General features: G+C 33.6%; 1 protein-coding gene across 5 annotated transcripts in view; it reads right to left on the bottom strand.

Moving 5' to 3' along the window:
* The window catches only part of RPS6KA3 (ribosomal protein S6 kinase A3), a 98,553-nt gene that overhangs the window by 7,253 nt on the left and 70,905 nt on the right, over positions 1 to 20,395 (bottom strand). For 4 of the 5 annotated variants that reach the window (XM_074214267.1, XM_074214264.1, XM_074214266.1 and 1 more), the window contains 7 exons: positions 17,113 to 17,238; positions 14,106 to 14,195; positions 8,040 to 8,198; positions 5,073 to 5,234; positions 3,408 to 3,484; positions 2,395 to 2,512; positions 395 to 535 (listed from right to left, as the gene is read on the bottom strand). In XM_074214267.1, coding sequence (XP_074070368.1) covers positions 395 to 535; positions 2,395 to 2,512; positions 3,408 to 3,484; positions 5,073 to 5,234; positions 8,040 to 8,198; positions 14,106 to 14,195; positions 17,113 to 17,238 — 873 coding nt within the window. The remainder of the gene's footprint in view (positions 1 to 394; positions 536 to 2,394; positions 2,513 to 3,407; positions 3,485 to 5,072; positions 5,235 to 8,039; positions 8,199 to 14,105; positions 14,196 to 17,112; positions 17,239 to 20,395) is intronic. The other variant, XM_074214265.1, reaches the window with a different exon arrangement.

The following is a 20,395-nucleotide window of genomic DNA, read 5'->3' as shown; positions in this document are numbered from 1 at the left end:
CTACTTATTTTAAAATTAAAGTATACCTACATTACAGTGAATTCAGTGAATTATAGTGAATTCAGAAGTATTTTGATTTTTTGATTTTTGTTATTTTAGTTTACTTTTTTAAAGATAAATAATAAATGTGTTTACTTGACTGATTCTTTCTGACCTTTCTGACTTAGTTTCTGAGATAATTTTTAGATTAAATGTTCCTATTGATTTCTTTTCTTCCTTATCCACTCATTTATTGAGACTGCTCCCACCAAAAATCTTCAACAAAGAGCAGATACTCAACAATAATGGAAGAGTCAAGGGAAGGGACAGCTAAAATCTCTAGAAACTTTTTTTTTAGTCCCCAGTGTTTCCTGGACTGAGACTTAAAAAAAGGTAATTATAGCGGCAATTTTACCTTTACTAGGTGTGGAGCATCTTGTCTGTTTAGCTGGTATTGGGGCAACTGGTCCCAGTGAACTATCCAGGGATGTCTAAGTACAAGGGCAGCAGTTAATCTTTGATGTGGATCCACATGAAGCATCTTTGAAACAAGATCCTGTAATCATAATAAAAGAAATTTAAATGTTATCTTTTGAAAGTATAAAAAGAGAAATGAGGAGGATCCAGTAGAGTCTTAGGGAACACAAACACAATTAAGAGATACAATAGGAATGATCACCTACAAAAGGAGACTGATAAGGAACAGACAGTTAAATAAAAGACTTACATAAACTTGGAGAATAAAAAGTCTTACATAGACCTGGAGAAAAGAAAGTATCAAAGGGGTAAGGTGATGTGTATTATCTAATTTAGTGCAGGAATAAAAAAATATTGGGATCAAGAAAAAAAACATTTATTTTATCAGTTAAAAGACCATCAGTAACTCTGCAGAGAGCACTTTCAGATGAATAATGAGGTCAGAAGCCAGAAAAAAAGAGGACTGAGAAGTGAGTTAGAGAAGAGGAGACAATCTTTGTAGATAGCTTTTTCTAAAAGTATGAGAAAAGGAGGAAAGAGGAGCAGGTTAGAGTTCACTGAGCATTTTGTAAGGATGGAGAGATTTAGGATGAAAGAGAACCAGCAGACTGAAGAGATTATTAGATATGAGTCACAGTGGGGATTCCTCCAACTCTCAAATCCTGTCATACTTTGAAGAGTAGCAAGAGAGAAAGGGTAATCTTGTGGGAGAAGATGGGACCAAAGGAACATGTGTAGGTATTGGTTTTGGTTGAGGAGAATGATCACTTCATAGTTGGAGACAGGAGGAAATATTAAATAGCAAGGGGTTCTAATACATAGATAAGAGGAGAAACTGGAATTCATGGCAAAAGCTATTTTCTCAAGTATGGGGGCAGTTTTCAACTGATGACTGGGGAAGAGGTGAAGTAGGGGGGTTGAAGAGAAAAGAAAAAGTATAGAATAGTCACCGTGAGGAGTGTTAGAGGGGAATAAAAAGAACAATGATCCCTAGTTTATATTAGATAAGATAAATTTTTAATGAATCTAGTCAGAAAGGTGAGCCACTATATAACCAGCTTCATTTGCCAACATGAATGATAGCAAAATAGGCAGATGGTGGCAGAAATATAAGGATCACAATACAGCTGCAAGCAGGAAATATTTGTGAAATCAAGCAAAGATAATGATACATTTTGTAGCTTCCATTCTTTAGTGTGCAATTATAACTTATATCTAAGACTTAATCAACATGTATTGATTAAAAGACCATTCTATGGCAGATTTTGAGGCTACAAGAACAAAGAATGCAATAATTCATATGTGCAAGGAGGACAAGTACTTATAAGAAATACACAGCATAAATATAGTTAATAAGAGAGCAGTCTAGGCATGGGAATGGCTAGTGAAAAGGCACAGAAATCAATGGGAGACTGAGTGTCATTCTGTGAATGAGAAATAGGAAAGATGCCAGGTCAAGATGGATAGCAAAGTAAAAGAGGGGCAGTAATGTCCTATAAGGCAGGAAGGATAGGTCCAGAGCCTGCAAGGCTTTACAAGCTAAAAGGCGATATTTGTATTTTATTCTGGAATCACTAGGAGTGGTAAGCAGTTTTCCTCAAGGCCCTTAATATTGTAATCAAAAGCTCAGTATTGGCTGAGTGTTACAATTTGTTTGGGATATTAGGGATATGAAAATTCTGATCCAAAAATCTGAATAATTTAAACCAACATCTTCAATTAGACTGAAACATTTATTTAGGTTTTCTAATGAAAAGCCACTGTGGAAACATAATCAAAAAAGGTCAATTACCTTTGCGGGGGAAAAAGTATAAATAAATTTTTTGGATAAATTTTTTACCTAAGTATCAAGAATACTTTATATCTACATTTTTGAAATTCTTTTCATATACTTACATGATCATATAATATAAATATAAAATATAACATAAACATTACCTTTGCTGTGTCCGAAACAGAATTCCAATAACCACCACTGAGCGAGAACTTTCCACTGCCTATTCGTGCCAGTATCTCTTCTGGGGTATCATCGGGACCATTTGCGAAAGGAGTGTAGCTAATTTACAATAGAGTTGAAATATGACAACATCTTAAAAATGTGTCTTACTTGTAGATGTTATTTTTTTCTGCATTATGATGAAGGCTGGATCTCTCTCTTTCACCGCCATCTGTATATTTTGATTCATCTATCTATATCTGTCAGTAGCTAGGTGGAACTGCAGATAAGAGTGCAATTATATCCCTGTTTGCTTCAATTTCATCAACTGGAAAATTGGCTGGAGAAGGAAATGGCAAAACACTCCAATATTTTTGCCAAGAAAATTCCAAATGGACTCATGAAAAGTTAGATACAACTCAAAAAAATGACTGAACAATATCAATATATATCTGTATATACTTACTTGTGTGATTTGGGACAAATCATTTAATCTCTTTGCCTTAATGTTCGCAATTGTAAAATAAGAGATGTAGACATTCTCTAAGGTTCCTGCAACTCTAAACACTGACTTAAAACTTAAGCTTCATAAATAAGAAGAGAAAAATTTATTCTAAGTTTTCTCTCAGTCTTGTCACAAATAAATGACACTCTTAATTTCATGGACTTTTTCATACATTCAATAAACTAAAAATCCTTTTTTGGACATAAAAAAACATTGTACACTAAAGTATCCTGAAATAGCACATATTTTTTGTACCAAAAGTTTATTCAACGAAGATTTCAAATGCAGTATGTATTTATAAATAAAGTATGGAAAATTAGTATAAGCCAGGTAGACATTACACAGAAAATCATCAGTGATAATCTGATTACAGATGTAGTATCAATAAAGATTTAGATCTTATAGATTTTGTTATAAAAGTAACTAAAAATCTTTCATAGGAAGAATAAGTTGAAGTTTTTAAAAAAAAAGCCTAAGCGTAAAATGCTTATGACAGATGCAGAAACTCACCCAGTAAGCATTGTATAAAGAAGAACACCAAGGCTCCATATATCACATGCAGCATCATACCCCTGTCTTTTTAAAACCTGTAAAAACAAAACTAACATTATTAATTCAGAGACCCCTATTAGATTTAGATAATATATTTTTGTTTGTTAAAAGTAGATTTGTCACGGACTATAATTTCCTTCCTTGAAACAAAGCTACACAGTAAAAACATCTGGTATAATATGACGAATGAATCTGTTTACTATGTATTTGTGCTGTTCATTACCAGTGTTACAAAGTTTGATTTAAATTAATTTTAATTATAATAGTCAACATGTTAAGTTCCACTATATATAGTAGAAACCAATAAAGCAAGTATTGTGGAAACTGAGGAGTGTGTATATGTATGTATACATATGTGTGTGTGTGTGTGTGTGTGTGTGTGTGTGTGTGTGTGTGTGTGAATGACAATGTTCTTTCTCCAAGAGGCTTCCTTTCTTCTAGGACTACAGATAATTAGACTGTAACTGGTTATAAATGGAAGATATTCTGGAGGAAGGCTGTGAATTTAGGGTTTGGGTTTTGAAGAAAAGGAGGACAATGTAATATAAAAAGGACTACACTCAGAAAATCTACAGAGCAGAGAGGCAGAAGTAACTAATATGAAAGATATGACAAGGGCATCTGCTTAACTGAAGCAGATACTATATGTTGAGGAGTAACTAGAAGTTTAATCTACAGGCAGAAAATCTGAAGTAAAGAAGACCTCAGACACTTAAAAGGCTAAATGAAGCTGGGCAAGTCATTTCACCTCTACATTCCTGTATTTTTAAATGCAAAATAGGGATAATTACAGCCTACCACTCAGTGTTTCTCTGAAGGAAAAAAAACTATTTGTAAACTTAATGTGCTATAAAAATGTTTGCTATTGAGGAAGACCTCTAGTTTCTTCTTCTTCTAATCATATTAATATATTTTGATGGTTCAATGGATAGAATTCTAGTCTCAGAAGATCTTACAGTGTTTCTATGAAATAACCAATGAAATAAGATGTAAAGCTGTAAAAATACTTGCTATTATTGTTATTAGTTATTTTTCTTTGTATTTCCAGGATTTGAGTACAATACTTGGAAGATGAAATCATTGCCTGATTTCACCACTTACTATGTGCACGACAGGTTTAAATGGGGAGACACTAGAGATGGGAAGATCAGTGGAGGAGATATGGCACAGAATGGAAGCAAATAGTCTTTGTTGAAGAGATAATAATTTGGATTATTAGTGTGGAGTTGGGAATACTAAAAGTAAAATCTAGAAATAATGACAAGGAAGAATATCAGAAATAGAAAATGATGCCAAAGTTTCAAGTTGAGGGAAAATAAGATAATGGTACTAAGTAATAGAGAAATGGACACAGGCAATTTTTCTAGAGCATGTTATATAAGCAAAAAGTCAGAAGAGTATTGTTAAAGAAAGATCAAAAACTAGTGTCTAGAGATGTGGTACAGTTGGTGGTGGGAACAAAGATTCACTGTATTTCCAAAAAGAAGGGGGTCATTCTTTTTTTGGGGGGTAATTCTTATTCATTAAAATATTACAATTTATTAAAGAAGGACTTGGTTTGCAAGAGATATTAAAAGGTTTTGTTAAATTTATATTATACAAGGCATTAGTAAATATAGTCACCTCTGGAGCTACAAAATTTGCAGTATAACATGGAGTCATCAAAAGACCATTTTCTGCCCTTAGCTGTTTCGCAAAGCCAAAATCACAAATTCGAATAGATTCCGGGTTACCAGATTCATCTACATAGAGAATGTTGCTAGGTTTCAGGTCTCTGTGAACCACCTAATTGAAATACAAATCAAAATGAAAATTTAAACTTTTTATTATTTCATAAATCCATTTATAAACAGCCAAAAAAAGTAGGCTTTAAGGGAGTGATTAAAAAAAAAGATACGTTAATTAGTGGAACAGAATAGCTAAGCAAGACCATGAGCCACTGAACATTGCAGCCAAGTGTCAGATAAACCCAAGGATATCTACTACTGGGGAAAAATCTCTCTATTCTAGAAAACAATACAGATTTAGAAAAGTCAATCATCTATAATGTACCACTGGACAGTGTATGCCCTAAGGTCAAAGTCAAAGGGAAAACTTCTATATACACACAAATACTTAAAGCAGCATTGATACAGGGACACTCTGAACGCCTCCCTTAATAACTTTGGAATTGATTGTTCAGCATATGGGAGACACTGGCACAAAATGGCCAGTATGGCTTGCCCTCATCAGAGTACTACGCTCCATGAACAAGGAAGAACTGAAATAGTTCAAAAGAAACCTGAGATGCCTAAGTTTAGAGTATCCATCCAAATTTTCACATGGACTATTTGTATCTGACCTGTGGTAGAGCATTCTTTGATCAGTCACAATAGGACACACTGTAACTTGTCTCTAACTCAGTGATATCCTTCTGATCATCTTTAATAATGAAGGACAAGGACAAACTACCATAGCAAAGAACTGGAAGAAAACTGACTATAAACTAATGGTAGAACAAAATTGTGGTATAAAAATGTAAGATATATGATTACATAACATAAGATAAACAAGAACAATTCAGATTAACTTGAGGAATCTTTTACAAACTGCTTACAAACTGATGCTAAATGAGGTAAACACCAAGAGAAAGATTTATGCAAATAATGAAAACAATGAAAGAATTCTTTTTTTTTTTTTTTAGATTTTTCAAGGCAAAGGGGTTAAGTGGGTTAAGGCCCAAGGCCACACGGCTAAGTAATTATTAAGTGTCTCAGGTTGGATTTGAACCCAGGTACTTCTGACTCCAAGGCCAGTGCTCTATATCAACTGCACCACATAGCCGCCCCCAAAAGAATTCTTTCCTTTGTAATTTGTCTCCAATAAAGAATAGAGGTGGAGTAAGGCATAAATTTTCAGAGTCAAAATGTTATTTGTTTTGTTTGGCAGTATATATTTTTAAAGCTTTAGAAGGTTTTATTGGGGAGTGGGGTGGGAGGTTAATTGGAAAACAATGTAAAATTAAACCAAACCTCTTGAAGCAGTAACAGGACATTTTGAACTTTTCATTTGGCTAATATTGATCAAATATTTCTTTCCTGATATACGCAAAATATTTTTCCTTAGCATAGAATGATCTAGAAAATTTAAAACTTAAAAAGTTCAGCATTTCCCCTCCAATTTTGTTCAAATAAATATTTATTTTCTGTATAAAAATAACTTTTAAATATTGTATAAATGAAGTAATTTCAAACTAAATTTTATTTTAACAGATAAACTTGTTCCAAAATAAAATGGTAGCTACTATTAAAAAATTACTAAATAAGGAATAGATTTTTTTCCTTCTGAATTTGACTGATTATGTGGAAAACATTTAACTTACTCTTGAAAGAATTTCCTACAGTTGGAATGTAGACTGTTACCCAAATGAGAATAACACTTTTCTGTGATATTACAACTACCAATTCAATTTAAAATGAGGTTTCGTTTCTTATCATTTGGCCTAATCACCATTCTTTTTTTTTTTTAGGTTTTTTTTTTTTTGGCAAGGCAATGGGGTTAAAGTGGCTTGCCCAAGGCCACACAGCTAGGTAATTATTAAGTGTCTGGGGGTCACATTTGAACTCAGGTACTCCTGACTCCAGGGCTGGTGCTCTATCCACTGCACCACCTAGCCACCACATAATCACCATTATTCTTAAGTATTTCCAATCATATTATAAACCTGAAGTCTAGTCAATTCAACCAAGTTCCCTTCTCCAGCCTCATTAAGTTGAGGGTTCATTTCTATCAAACTTAAGGTCTAATTCGATTATGAAGAACAACAATAAATCAATTTCACTCAAAGTTGATGCAGCATCTTCCCATGAAGTTCTAAATCTATGTTCCTAATGTGTTCCAAAATTAATGCTATCTCCAGAAGACTTAAATGCCTGGTAAATCTTACAAACATGACAGGAGTATGCTGCTTTCAAAATTGGCACAAACCCATTTAACCATTGGCTGGAATAAAGGAATATGAATGCTGGATGCAAGAATATTGCATTCAAAAAGTATATGCCAGTAAGCACTATAATATCCTTTTTCAATACATGTTTGTGAGAATTAAAAGTAATGAAGGCCATACATTTCCCAAGTTAAGACCAGAGACTAGATTTTAAATTAGGTTGAGATTTAATTTCTTTGCCCTCCTCCCAAGTAGCTGTGAATTTCAATGGATGTCTATAGGTTAAGAGATGGCTTCACCTTTGTAATGGGCCCACAGTTAAGTGATATACTGAAGTTTGGGGGCATAAGAACTATGACATCAAATTTCACTTGACAAAATCATGGTTATGCAAGGAGCTTTTTTGGCTACTCTCTTCTGCAATACTGATTTAGGCTGAGGTTTCAAAACAACAATGATGGTTCAATAACTGTTTGCTTTTTGTTTTCAGATCAATGATATATAAAAGGGAGAAAAGCAGAACAACCAGGATAATAGGATAGTTTGAACTCTTTACAATCAGGGAATAGTATTTTTCTCCTTAATCTTACACTTGAATAATGAAACAGAAAATCCATTAAAGAACAGGTATTAGAGACATACATAAAATAGTTTAAAACACTTACCCCTTGTGCATGAAGATATTCTACAGTTTTGGTTATTGTGAATAGGACAGCACTAGCTTCTCGTTCAGAGAAAAATTTCTGTCTAAGAATTTTGTCCAGCAGTTCCCCTCCTTTCATAAGTTCTGTTACTACATAGACATATTTTCCATCATCATAAACCTATAAAATACAATGAATGTTTCTTTGAAGCTTTGTGTTCAAAAACAAATCTTTAAACCATCATATCCAATATAGTAAATTAGTTTATTTTATGGTTAATGAAAAATTTCAACAATCATCACAGCCCACAGAGAAAAAGAAATCTACAAATATTAGGTATCAATTATTGTACTAGGGCTATTATCTGATCTCTTCTAACTTATCCCAGACCTTGGTCCAGCAGTCAATTCTCTACCCTCTCTAATGTGCCCTCCATGGCTCCCCTTGGGAAAAGTTCACTGCCATTTACATTTAGAAATAGGAATTTATAGGAGGTTACTTCTAGCTTGTATTTTATAGGAATATGAGAGAAATTATTATTCAAAAACAAATTACTGGGGAGATCCTTGACTTTTCACCTAAATTTACCTCACTTTTAATCCAAGGTGAATTCTGGCCCATAGCAGTCCATACAGGCAGGTTAGAAGGGGTATAGGGTCTTTGTCCAGGTTGCCCTGGGTTGAGAGTGACTTGGAAATAAATGACATAATCAAAGTCACCTCCCCTCAGTAGAATAGGTTCACCTCTCAATATTATATTCATTTTTCTCATTAATTGTTAACCAACCAGAGTGGACTGCCACCTTTAGGAATACCTATTCATCCAGGGGCATAAAAGCCTTGAGTGAGTTCCATGAGGGGTTTCTGGTATTCAGAAGAGTCGCTTATCCCTTTTATTAATTATTGCTAGAAAGATTAATAAAATGATTACTCAGAAATTACATCTCTCTACCTTTTTATGTCATAGATAAAACAATGATGCCTTTTTATGTTTAATTCTGGTTTATAGTATATACTGAATGTTCAATAAATGATAAAGGCATAAATCTTTGTACAATCTACCAAATTTTCCCTGCCCTTTGACCTCCCCCCTTTTCTGATACCCTTTCTGTATAAGGTACATTATTATTCTTCTGCCTTGATCACAAGCAGAAGCATATTTGGGAAAGTAACTAAGGCAAAGGTATAGAAGTTAAGGCTAGGGGCAACTGGGTGGCATAGTGAATAGAGCACTGACCCTGGAGTCAGGAGGACTGAGTTCAAATCCGGTCTCAGACACTTAATAATTACCTAGCTTTGGGCAAGTCACTTTAACCCCATTGCCTTAAATAAATAAAATTAAAAAAAAAAGTTAAGGATGAAACTTCTTAGAATTTAGGGCCTATTTAAATTAATTTAATTGTTTACTCTTCACTCTCCCTTTCAAGATGAAGTCCCATCAATGGAAAAATTACTACTGAATTCATATTCTCTTAATTCAGCCTGACACCAAATCTTATTCAGCCCTTCAGCATTTCTTGCCTGGACTACTTTTAACAGCTTCCTGTCTGGCATGCTAGTGCCCAGCATCTCCCTTCTTCAGTTCATACCTCACCCAATGCCAAAAATCACCACCCAAATTGCATACTTCTAGCTATGTCACAGTTCTGTAGAAAAAACATTCAGTTGTTTCTTTATTGATTCTATTATAAAATATTGACCTTTTGTTCAAGATCATTTAAAGGCCTCCATGACCTGACTGCATTTTACATTTCTAATTTTTCTTTTTTCTTATTATTCTGAAATTAATAAAAATTTTAAAACTACATATCGACATACAAAGAACAATAAAACAGGAATTGAATACATATTTCCAATTTCTACTACATATAGCTTTTAAAAAATAGATATATACATAACACATATCTAACACGTTGTATTTCCTTTTGATTTTTGTCCAGTTCTATTTATATTTAATAGTCTCAGCATGTTCATTTATTTGACACCAGTGATCCTTTATCTCTCCAGCAGCAATTTACCTACCCCCTCCAACTTAAAAAAAAAAAACCAAACCAAAAAACCCAACAAATCAAAAACTCCCACAAAAAACCAAACTTCAGACCCACAAAACACCTAAAATTTTTTTTAAAAATCTTCCACTGTAAACAAATCAAAATAGTCAAGAAAATAAACAAACCTGTCTTAATTCTGAATCTCTATTAAGTAAAGAAGCAAGATATGTAGTCTTATTTCATGTTACTCATAAATTCTACCTTGTAAGTATCCTGGATTATTAATTATTCCCTGATTTTGTCCTACCATTATCTACCTGAATACATTTACTCAGGCTGTCTAGAATGTTCTCCCTCCTCTCTACTTGCTGACACTCTTCTTTCCAAAACATTCATGACTAGGGGAACAATGAAACCAATCAGATCAATTGCTGTTAGCTTCCCTAATTAAGCCTCAGTTTAAAGTATCCTCTCCTTTGCTGTTAGCACACTATTTATTCCAGGAGGAGATTTAATCAGTCTATGATCAATGTTTACATAAATCCTAACAAATGTGTGCTGAAATGATCTTTTCTTTTTTGGACAGGAAAGGTTTGGATAATTTTCATTATATTTCACTTGAGACTCTTCCTATCTCAAAGATAGAAGCAGGTTTACCCTAGATTAGCTCTGAGTTATCAGGCTCCTATGTTGGGCTCTTTTCTGTCTGCTATGAGAGCCAGCAGTAACAAACACAGAATAGAAAATTCCTAGTTCTGATCTGAATTGGGGGGGGGGGGGGGGGGAGTGGCAATAATAAATTTCTGCCACAAAAAAAGGGAGTAAAAATATTATCTTAATTTTTGACTTCTAATCTGTTCAGTGAAAAGGCAGTCTTTGACTAAAATTACTTAAAATTCTTAAAGCAAAAGAACTGGAAGGGGCTTTGAGCAGCCAACAAGTGCAATTCAAACTTGAACAATAATCCTTCACCCAATAACCTCAACATACGGTCATTTGGTCCTTGATCTGAGACTTGCCCTCACAGAATCCATATTCTAGCTATACTATCTCACCTACTCTTCTCTCTCAGTAATATTATGCCTCCTGCTTCTGGGCTAGAGCACAGGTGTCCCAGGTTTTCATGGCATCACTGTTGCTTTGTAGAAGCCCCTGGATTTCTTCAAAGCACAATTCAAACACCTCTTTCTACAAGATGCCTCTCCTGGGCTCTCTAGGTGTTGATGTTCTCCTCTCTCTTCAACTAAAATTAGTTTTAATGTATTTATCTGTGTATATAGTATTTGAGAGCACACTTTCATCTTTCTATTTGTATCACCAGTTTCTGGCAAATAAGTGATCAATTTATCATTTGCTGAACTGAATCTTGAGTCTTTTTTTTTTGTTTGTTTTCAGGTTTTTGCAAGGCAAATGGGGTTAAGTGGCTTGCCCAAGGCCACACAGCTAGGTAATTATTAAGTGTCTGAGACCGGATTTGAACCCAGGTACTCCTGACTCCAAGGCTGGTACTTTAGGTACTTTATCCACTACACCACCTAGCCGCCCCTTGAATCTTGAGTCTTTAAACAAATTTGGCAGCCTTACTTTGCATACTGTCCAGCTTGTCAATGTCCTTCCTAAAATGTGTCATACACAATTGAAAATGTATCAGACATCATCTAACAGGCAGAGGACAGCAAGATTATTATTTTCTTCATTCAGCACATGAGGACCTCTTCAATGAACTCTAAGACGGTATAATCTTTTCTGGCAAAGCATAATGCTGAATAATACTGAATTTACTAAAAAATCTAGATCTCAGAAATAACAGGAATTATTTTCCCCATTGTGAATTTGAAAAATTGATTTTTAATCCAAGTATAATACTTTATATTTAACCCTATTAAATTTCATCTTATTAGATTTAGAACAAGTTGTCAAGATCTTGTGACTTAGTCATCCAAAGCTTTAGAATTACTGCCAAACTTGTAATTCTCATATGAAAATTTGAAAAGCATATTATTGTGACTTTAGGTCTGATAAAAATGTTAAACAGAGACAAAACATGGATTTCAAAGACATGGCACTATAGAAATTTGTCTAAATTAAAATCAAACATTAACTATGCCTAGTTTGGCTATTCAATTATTATCTAAATCCACCTAAGAATGATATTATCAGACCACCTAAAATATCATATTTTGGTCTGGATTCATGATTTCATTGATGTTGGAAGGTCCTTTCACTAATGCAGATTAGCAACTGATTTACTGCTTATCTAAATCAGCTGCCAGAAGACCTGAGAGGTTAATTGCCCATGATCACAAAGTTAACATAACTAGTATGTTTCCAAAAGATGGACTTGTACCCAGGTTTTCCTGATTCCAAGGGTGTCTCTTTAGCAAGTATGTTTTGTTACTTATAAAATTCTAGAATAGTAAGGAATTTAAATCAAGTTCACAGGCTTATACCATAGCTAGCAGACAATCTACTCTCATTTTTAAAACTTGAGATGTACTTCAGTCTTGAGAGAACCAGGTCTTCTCTGATTCTCCTTGATCTTTCCAAGGGAATGGAAACAAACAGCAAATAAAGGTTATTTTAGTATATTGGGCCATGTGACTTGAACACATCAAGAACTAATCAATTTATTGTAATTTTCAATTCCCAATTAGTCAAATAATCCCAAATTATTTTTATTTTGTCTCATTGAATTGAATCTGATAGAGAAAAAGAAGAGTTGAATAGATGTGCCTCCCCCCCATCATTAGTTATTATGATTTCATCTGTCCTTTAGAGAGGGACTTCTTTGCCTTACCTTTTTTTTCCCCTTTCTTATTTATTTGTTCAACTACATGCAAAGATAGTTTTCAATAATCATATTTTATAAGGTTCTGAGTTTCACATTTTTCTCTCTCCCACTCCCTTCCCTCTTCCTAACAGAAAATAACAGATTATATTTGTATAACTATGTTAAACATAAATCCACATTAATTATACTGTGAAAGAAGAATCAAATTGAAGCAGGAAAAAAAACTTCAAGAGAAAAAAGAAACAATATATAAGACAACTTTTAAAAACTGAAGATAGTAAACTTTGGTCTGCATTTAAATCCCATAGTTCCTTCTCTGGATATGGATGGCATTTTAATTTTTTACTATTGTCTTGGATTATTGTACTGCTGAAATGACCAAGTCCACTACAGTTGATCATCACCCAATGCTACTATTAGTTCTGGTTCTGCTCACTTCATTCAGCATTAGTTCATGCAATTCTTTCTAGGCTATACTGAAGTCCCATCCCTCATGATTTCTTATAGAACAATGGTGTTCCATTACATTTAAATATCACAGTTTTTTCAATTCTTTGCCACTATGAAAAGAACTGCTATAAATATTTTTATACATGTGGATTTTTTACCCTTTGTTGTGTCTTTGGAATTCAGATTTAGTAATGGCATTACTAGATCAAAGAGAATGCAGTTTTATTGCACTTTGGGTATAGTTCCAAATTGCTCTCCAGAAAGGATGGATCAGTTCACAACTCGACCAATGATGTACTAGTGTCTGACCCACCTTTTCAAAATGATATAACTAATATAAATTCCTTCGTTTGTCGTGATTGAATTTAACTGAACAACCATTTATTCAGTACCTACTATGTACCAGACTAGGTGCTTGCAATATAAAAGAAAGTGGTCTTGTCCTCAAAAAGTAATGTAACATGTATAACTATAATGAAACATGTGTACAGTTAAATAAATCAAGATCGGAGCAGTGGATAGAGCACTGGCCCTGGAGTCAGGAGTACCTGAGTTCAAATCTGTCCTCAATAATTACCTAGCTGTGTGGCCTTGGGCAAGCCACTTAACCCCCATTACCTTACTTAAAAAAAAAAAGATAGATACAAAATAAATAAAAGTTAATTCAGGGGTCAGGAGCAAAGGGTTCTAAGAGACAGAGTGGAGTATTTTTAGATACAATGTTACATATGGAGAACAGAAAGTAGGACAGTTTTAAAGGAAGCAACAAGCAGCTGCTATATCACTTTATTAATAGTCTGAGGAAAATTTGCAAATATTATTAAGATAAATCAAACAATTTAAAAGATCAACTCACATCTTTTAGAGTAATAATATTTGGATGCTGTCCATAACGAAGGAGGATTTCAATTTCTTCTGTTGGATCTCTCTTGCTTTTATCAATAATCTAAAAAGGAAATAGTATTTATAAAAATAACCAACAGATTACAAAATGATGAAAATTTTAGAATTTCTCTCTGTATACATGAGCTTTCTGATAATATATTTTACTAATATAAGACTAAAATTACTAACGATTTTTATGTAACTATTTTAGAGCATCTGCCAGCTTCATGATCATATGGAATATTTTGCTTTTTTTTTGTCTAGAGAGATCTTTTAAAAGTTTCGAAATAGGAAAAAAAGTTAGAAGTCCAATTCTAATCTAGCTTTATTATTACTGTGTTCTGAATGGAACACACAATAATTCTAAAATGACAGAAGAGTTCCACAAGGCTAAGGAAAAACTACACAAAACAGTTAAAATATTGATTTCATTTCTCCTGATTTTCTTAAAATCTATGATATCATAGAGTTAATTTTCAAGTATTTATTTTCTGTGATATGAGTGGTAGATTACCCACAAAGTTAAAAATCCTATTTATAAGTAATTTGTAGAGTTGTCTGTATTGAACTGGCAACTCCATTCTCTTAACTCTTTCACTGTTCATTGGACATCATCTTAAAAGTGATGACTAGCTTTACTTACAAAAATCTTGGTTAAAACTAAAATTAACCAAAGCTAGCCCTATTAAAATCCTAATGGAATTGTTCAACTCTTAAAAATATGTGCTTTAGATAGCTTGACCATTTTCATAAATATATTTAAACAGTATTTGAAAAAAAATTCTGATAATTAACATGATTTTCAAATTAAACCTTTCTATTTGCTTTGTTCAAATGTTTCCCTATTTTTTTTTCCTTTTGTGGTCCTTACATTTTAAGTGAAAAACAGTTCAATAATTAAGAATTCAGAATTAAGGCAAAACATGTAAAAACTTTAGTCACATAAAACAAATCACCATGAACCACACTGCTACTTGACATATGTTTAGCTACAGTGGAATTGAATTCTATACTTAAAAACTATGGAAGGTAAATATATATTAGAGGTGTCTTTACTGTTATTTAAATGCTTACAAAACTGCCATAGCAATTTACAAAATAGATGACCAGGGGATTATAGTTATGCTGATTAGGTAGATGACCAAGGGTTCTGTGAAAACCAGAAATTATCTAAAATATACTTCTGCTAGAACTTCTATTGATATGAATACAGCTAGAGCACAACTGAACTGGGACTATTACCTTCTCCAAGTTGTTATTTATTTAAAGTCACATGTCACTTCTAGACAGCCTGAGGAAGAATTAAAAATTTAGGGGCTATATTCTTGATGTGTTCAATGCCAAAAAAGCAATTTATTTGCTCATTTATAAAAAAAGTGTTCATGGAAAGGAAAAAAAAGTTAAAAAATCAATTCTTCAGTTTTTCTACTACTCAGTAGTCAGCTAAGTAGTGAAAATAACTGGTTTTAGTGGAACCATTTTAATCATTTCTGAGTCAGTCACTTTGGCTGGTACATCCTAGTTCTCCTAGTTGAAGCCTTATTCCTCTTATTTCTGTAAGATATAAATTTCAGTCACAGTAATATGGTAGACAGGAAATTAAAACACATCATTACCAACCCAATATGAATATGCTATAAACAAAAGTATATAATTAAATAAATGTAAAGGATTATTAATAATATCTCCTCTGGAAATAAATAATTGAATTACAGATATAGGGCTGAAAGCAAACTTGAAGGTCATCTAAGTTTATAAATGGGGACCGGGACTGAAAGAGGGAATGCCCCAGTGAGAAAGACCTTTCCTCCAAGGCAAACTGGTATATACTTTGAAACTTAAAAGAGTTTTAGAGAGCCGCCTAGGGCACTAAGAGGTTAAGTTATTCACTAAATTTATATAGCGTATGTGTGCCAGAGGCAGGGCTCGAACTGCTGTTTTCCTGGTCTTAAAGGCCAGCTCTCTCACATTATGCCATGTTGCCTTTCTGGTCCATATACAAATGTGGTAAAAATGAAGACCATCTTTAGTCATTTAAAAATTAGGTTTCACTGTGGTATATGTTATGTCATGGAACACTATTGTTCTATTAGAAACCAGGAGGGACAGGAATTCAGGGAAGCTTGGAGGGATCTGCATGATGCTGAGTGAGATGAGCAGAACCAGAAAACCACTGTACACCCTAACAGCAACATGGGGGTGATGGTCAACCTTGATGGACATGCTTATTTCGTCAGTGCAATAAATCAGGGACAATTTGGGGCTGTCTGCAATGGAGAATACCATCTGTATCTAGATAAAGAACTGTGGAGTTTGAACAAAGTTCAAGGACTATTCCCTTTAATTTAGGGAAAAAAAATTGATATCTTATTGTCTGATATTGCTATCTCTTATACTTTATGTTTCTTCTTTAAGGATATGATTTCTTTCTCATCACAGTCAATTTGGATCAAAGTACAATATGGAAACAATGTAAAGACTGACAAATTGCTTTCTGTGGGGTGTGGAGGAGGGAAGTGAGATTAGGGGAAAAACTGTAAAACTCAAAATAAATAAAATCTTTAATTAGGAAAAAAAATTAGGTTTCAGTCACCAAAATCCTCTAAAATGAAAGCTGAGTCAAAAGCTTTAAATCTCCACTTCCAATTATATTGCTCCAGATGGACAGTCAAAGCCTGCTGACCTGGTAGGCAGTAAATGGTAGGAATACTAACCATAGCTTTGTATTTACTGACGTCAAACTAAAGGCCTGATATTCATAAATACAGAAAGCTTCCTTTCTTTGTTTTAGAAATACTGAGGCATGTTAACAATTTGAATCACAAAGGGTTATTTATTAAAGTCATTAGGTCCAACTTGACCTTAACCTGCTACAACAAACGTAAGATGAAATTTTCCTAGGAGGATTATAGTTTTTAATTACTACTGAAGTACATGGTTGAATTGTAAAAATGACACCTTAAACTAATAACACATACCTTAACTGCATATTCCATATTTGTGCCTTTATGTATACATCTCTTGCAAATAGAATAAGAACCAACTCCAATATCTTCTTTTACTTCATATCCATCAGTAAATTGAATACTGTTCCTGTGTAACTGCTATCAAAATAACATTGTCAATTGATGAATGCTTCAACAAATACTAGTGATTCATTTTATAAACAGAAAACTTCTTAAAAACCTAATTACTGTCAATTTAAAAATTTCAAAAAACTGCATCTTCTGATTAGGAATCTGACTTTAGCAACTGTTTTATGCAACACTGAAGTACTTTGATTTCTTTTTTCTTTTTGCAAGGCAATGGGGTCAAGTGACTTGTCCAAGGTCAAACAGCTAGGTAAGCGTTAAGAGTCTGAGCTGGATTTGAACTCAGATCCTTCAGTCTTTGTCACCTAGATGCCCCAGCACTGAAGAACTTTAATAGCTAGTGCTTAAAATTTCCAAAGTGCTCTACAGAAATCCTTTTTTTTTTTATCCTCACAACCCTGGTAGGTGGTACTATTATTTTCTTTATTTTATAGATAGTGAACAAAAAGTAGGTGATTTGCTTTGGGTTATACAAATAGTCAGTATCTGAGGTTAGTTTTCAACTGAGGTTTTCCTGACTCCAGGTCCAATATTCTATCCACTAAGCTACTCAATACTTCATGCCAATGAATTCTAACAAATAATCCTTCTGTAAATGAACACTATAAACAATTCAATAAAATATTTAGAAAGGGATACACTTTTAAAAGGGGAATTTAAAAACAAAAGTGAAAAAAAATGGTACAATCAGCAAGCAACAAAATTAATCAGAGGAAGCATCTTCCCCAAATGAAGGTTCATTTAAATATTGCTACTGTCAAAAAAGCAAAATGTTTTTTACTTTTTTTAAAAACAATTCCAAATTAGGCTAACAAATAAAGAATGAGCACACAAACAGTTTTTGCTGTGAAATTTAGTTTAAATTAATACTAAGGGAACCTACTATGAAACCTGCAGATTAAATAGATTAAATTATATGTCCAGTATTTTGTAGTAAATTATCAAATGGGAAGAGTTGCTTCAAACCCTATAGGGTAAGAGAGATATTGAGCATTTGTACAAAATTTGTTGTTTTGTTTGTGTGGGGCGGCTAAGGTAAGTAGGATTAAGGAAAGTTAACTGGTACTAAAATGATAAAAGATGATCCCTCAGGTTGATGTCCAATAAATATGGTACTGAGGAAGAGAGGAGGACAACTAATAAGCAGGTTCAGTACTAATGAAGCTACTAGGACATAGACAAAAGGAAGCTCAGCTGAGGATGAGTCTGGTGACAAAAATTAAGTCTGATGCTATAAAGGTCAATATTGCATAGGAACTTGGAATGTAAGATCCACAAACAGAGGTAAGATAGATGTGCTCAAACAGTAGATGGAAATATCAGTATTGTGGGTTTCAGTGAACTTAAATGGATAGGAATGGCTGAATTTAATTTAGGTGATCACTACATATGCTACTGTGGGCAATATTCCTTTAGAAGGAATAGAGTAGCCCTTATAGTTAATGATAAGTGAGAAAAGCAGTACTGGGATATAATTTCAAAAATGACCAAATGCTATCTGTTTGAATTCAAGACAAATTGTTCAACATCTCAGTAATACAAATCAACCACTGATGTCAAAGAGGACAAAGTTAATCAGTCCTGTGAAGAGCTTCAACATCTACAAATAACATCCCTCAAAAGATATCACATTCAATATAAAGTACTGGAATGTTATAGTAAGAAATCAAAAGGTAACTGGAATAATAGCCAAGTTTGGCCTTGAAGTAAAAATTAAAGCAGGACCAAGGTTAATAGAGTTTTGTTAAGATAAGTTGCTGGTTGGGGCAGCTAAGTGGTACAGAGGATAGAGCATCAGCTCTGGAGTCAGGAAGACCTGAGTTCAAATGCGACTTCAGACACTTAATAATTACCTTAGCTGTGTGACCTTGGGCAAGTCACTTAACCCCAGTGCCTTAAACAAACAATTTTTAAAAAAAAAAATTATAATTTGCTGGTCAGAGCAAACTCTGCTTCTTCAGCAACCCAAAAGGTCACTTTTCACATGGACATTATCAGATATTCAATACAGAAATCAGATTGATTATATACATTGCAGCCAAAGGTGGAGAAGCTCTGTATAGTCAGTTAAAAAAAAAACCCTCTAGTTTACTATGGTTCAGTTCATTTAGTTCCTACAGTAAAATTCAGACTTAAATTGAAGAAAGTTGAGAAAACCACCAGACCCTAGAGGCATGACCTAATTAACATCCTTTATGAATATGAGTTGGAAGAGTCAAATAGATTTATGGGATTATATCTGGTAGATAAAATAACTTGAAGAACTATGGACAGAGCAACACTGTTCAGGAGAAAGTTTAAAAAAATTCTAAAGAAAAAGAAGATCAAGAAAACAAAATGCCTGTCTGATGAGGTTTTATAAGTAGCTGAGGAAAAAAGGAAGATGAAAGGTAAAAATATACCCATATGATCCCAGAATTCCATAAAATAGCAAGGAAAGAGAATGTTTTCTTAAAAGAGCAATGCAAAGAAATAGAAGGAAACAACAGAATGTGAAAGACTTCTTTAAGAAAATTAGAGATGCAGTGGCTAGGTGGCGCAGTGAATAGAGCACCAGCCTTGGAGTCAGGAGTACCTGGGTTCAAATCCGACCTCAGACACTTAATAATTACATAGCCGTGTGGCCTTGGGCAAGCCACTTAACCCCATTGCCTTGAAAAATCTAGAGATTAGAGATTTCAAGGGAACATTTCATGCAATAATGAGCACAAAAGTGTAAGACTAAACAAAAGCAGAAGAAATTAGGAAGAGATGGCAAGATACACAAAAGAAATAACAGTACAAAACATGGAACAACTGATTGGTTCAAGATTGAAAAGAAGTATGGTATATTATTTTATTTATTTAAATTTTGTGCAGAGTATGTCATGTAAAATGCCAGGCTGGATGAATCAAAAGCTGGAATTAAGGTTGCTATGAGAAATATCAATCTCGGATATGAAGATATCACAATGATGACATAAAGAGGAATTAAGAAGCCTCTTGATGATGGTGGTGAAAGAGAGAATGTAAAAGTTAGCTTGAAGCCTAAGATCAAAAAAACTGGGTTTGACAGGATTCTATTATACAAACTTCTAATAAATCTGGGGCTAATACCAGCATAATATCTTGTATAGAGGCTCAAATATTAAGTTAGAAGCTGATTGAAAATTTCAAAAATTCTTTATTA

The sequence above is a fragment of the Macrotis lagotis genome, chromosome 1, assembly GCF_037893015.1.
Source record: "Macrotis lagotis isolate mMagLag1 chromosome 1, bilby.v1.9.chrom.fasta, whole genome shotgun sequence".
NCBI lineage: Eukaryota > Metazoa > Chordata > Mammalia > Peramelemorphia > Peramelidae > Macrotis > Macrotis lagotis.
The sequence above is the reverse complement of the archived record's forward strand: the minus strand, read 5'-3'. Positions and strand labels throughout refer to the sequence as shown.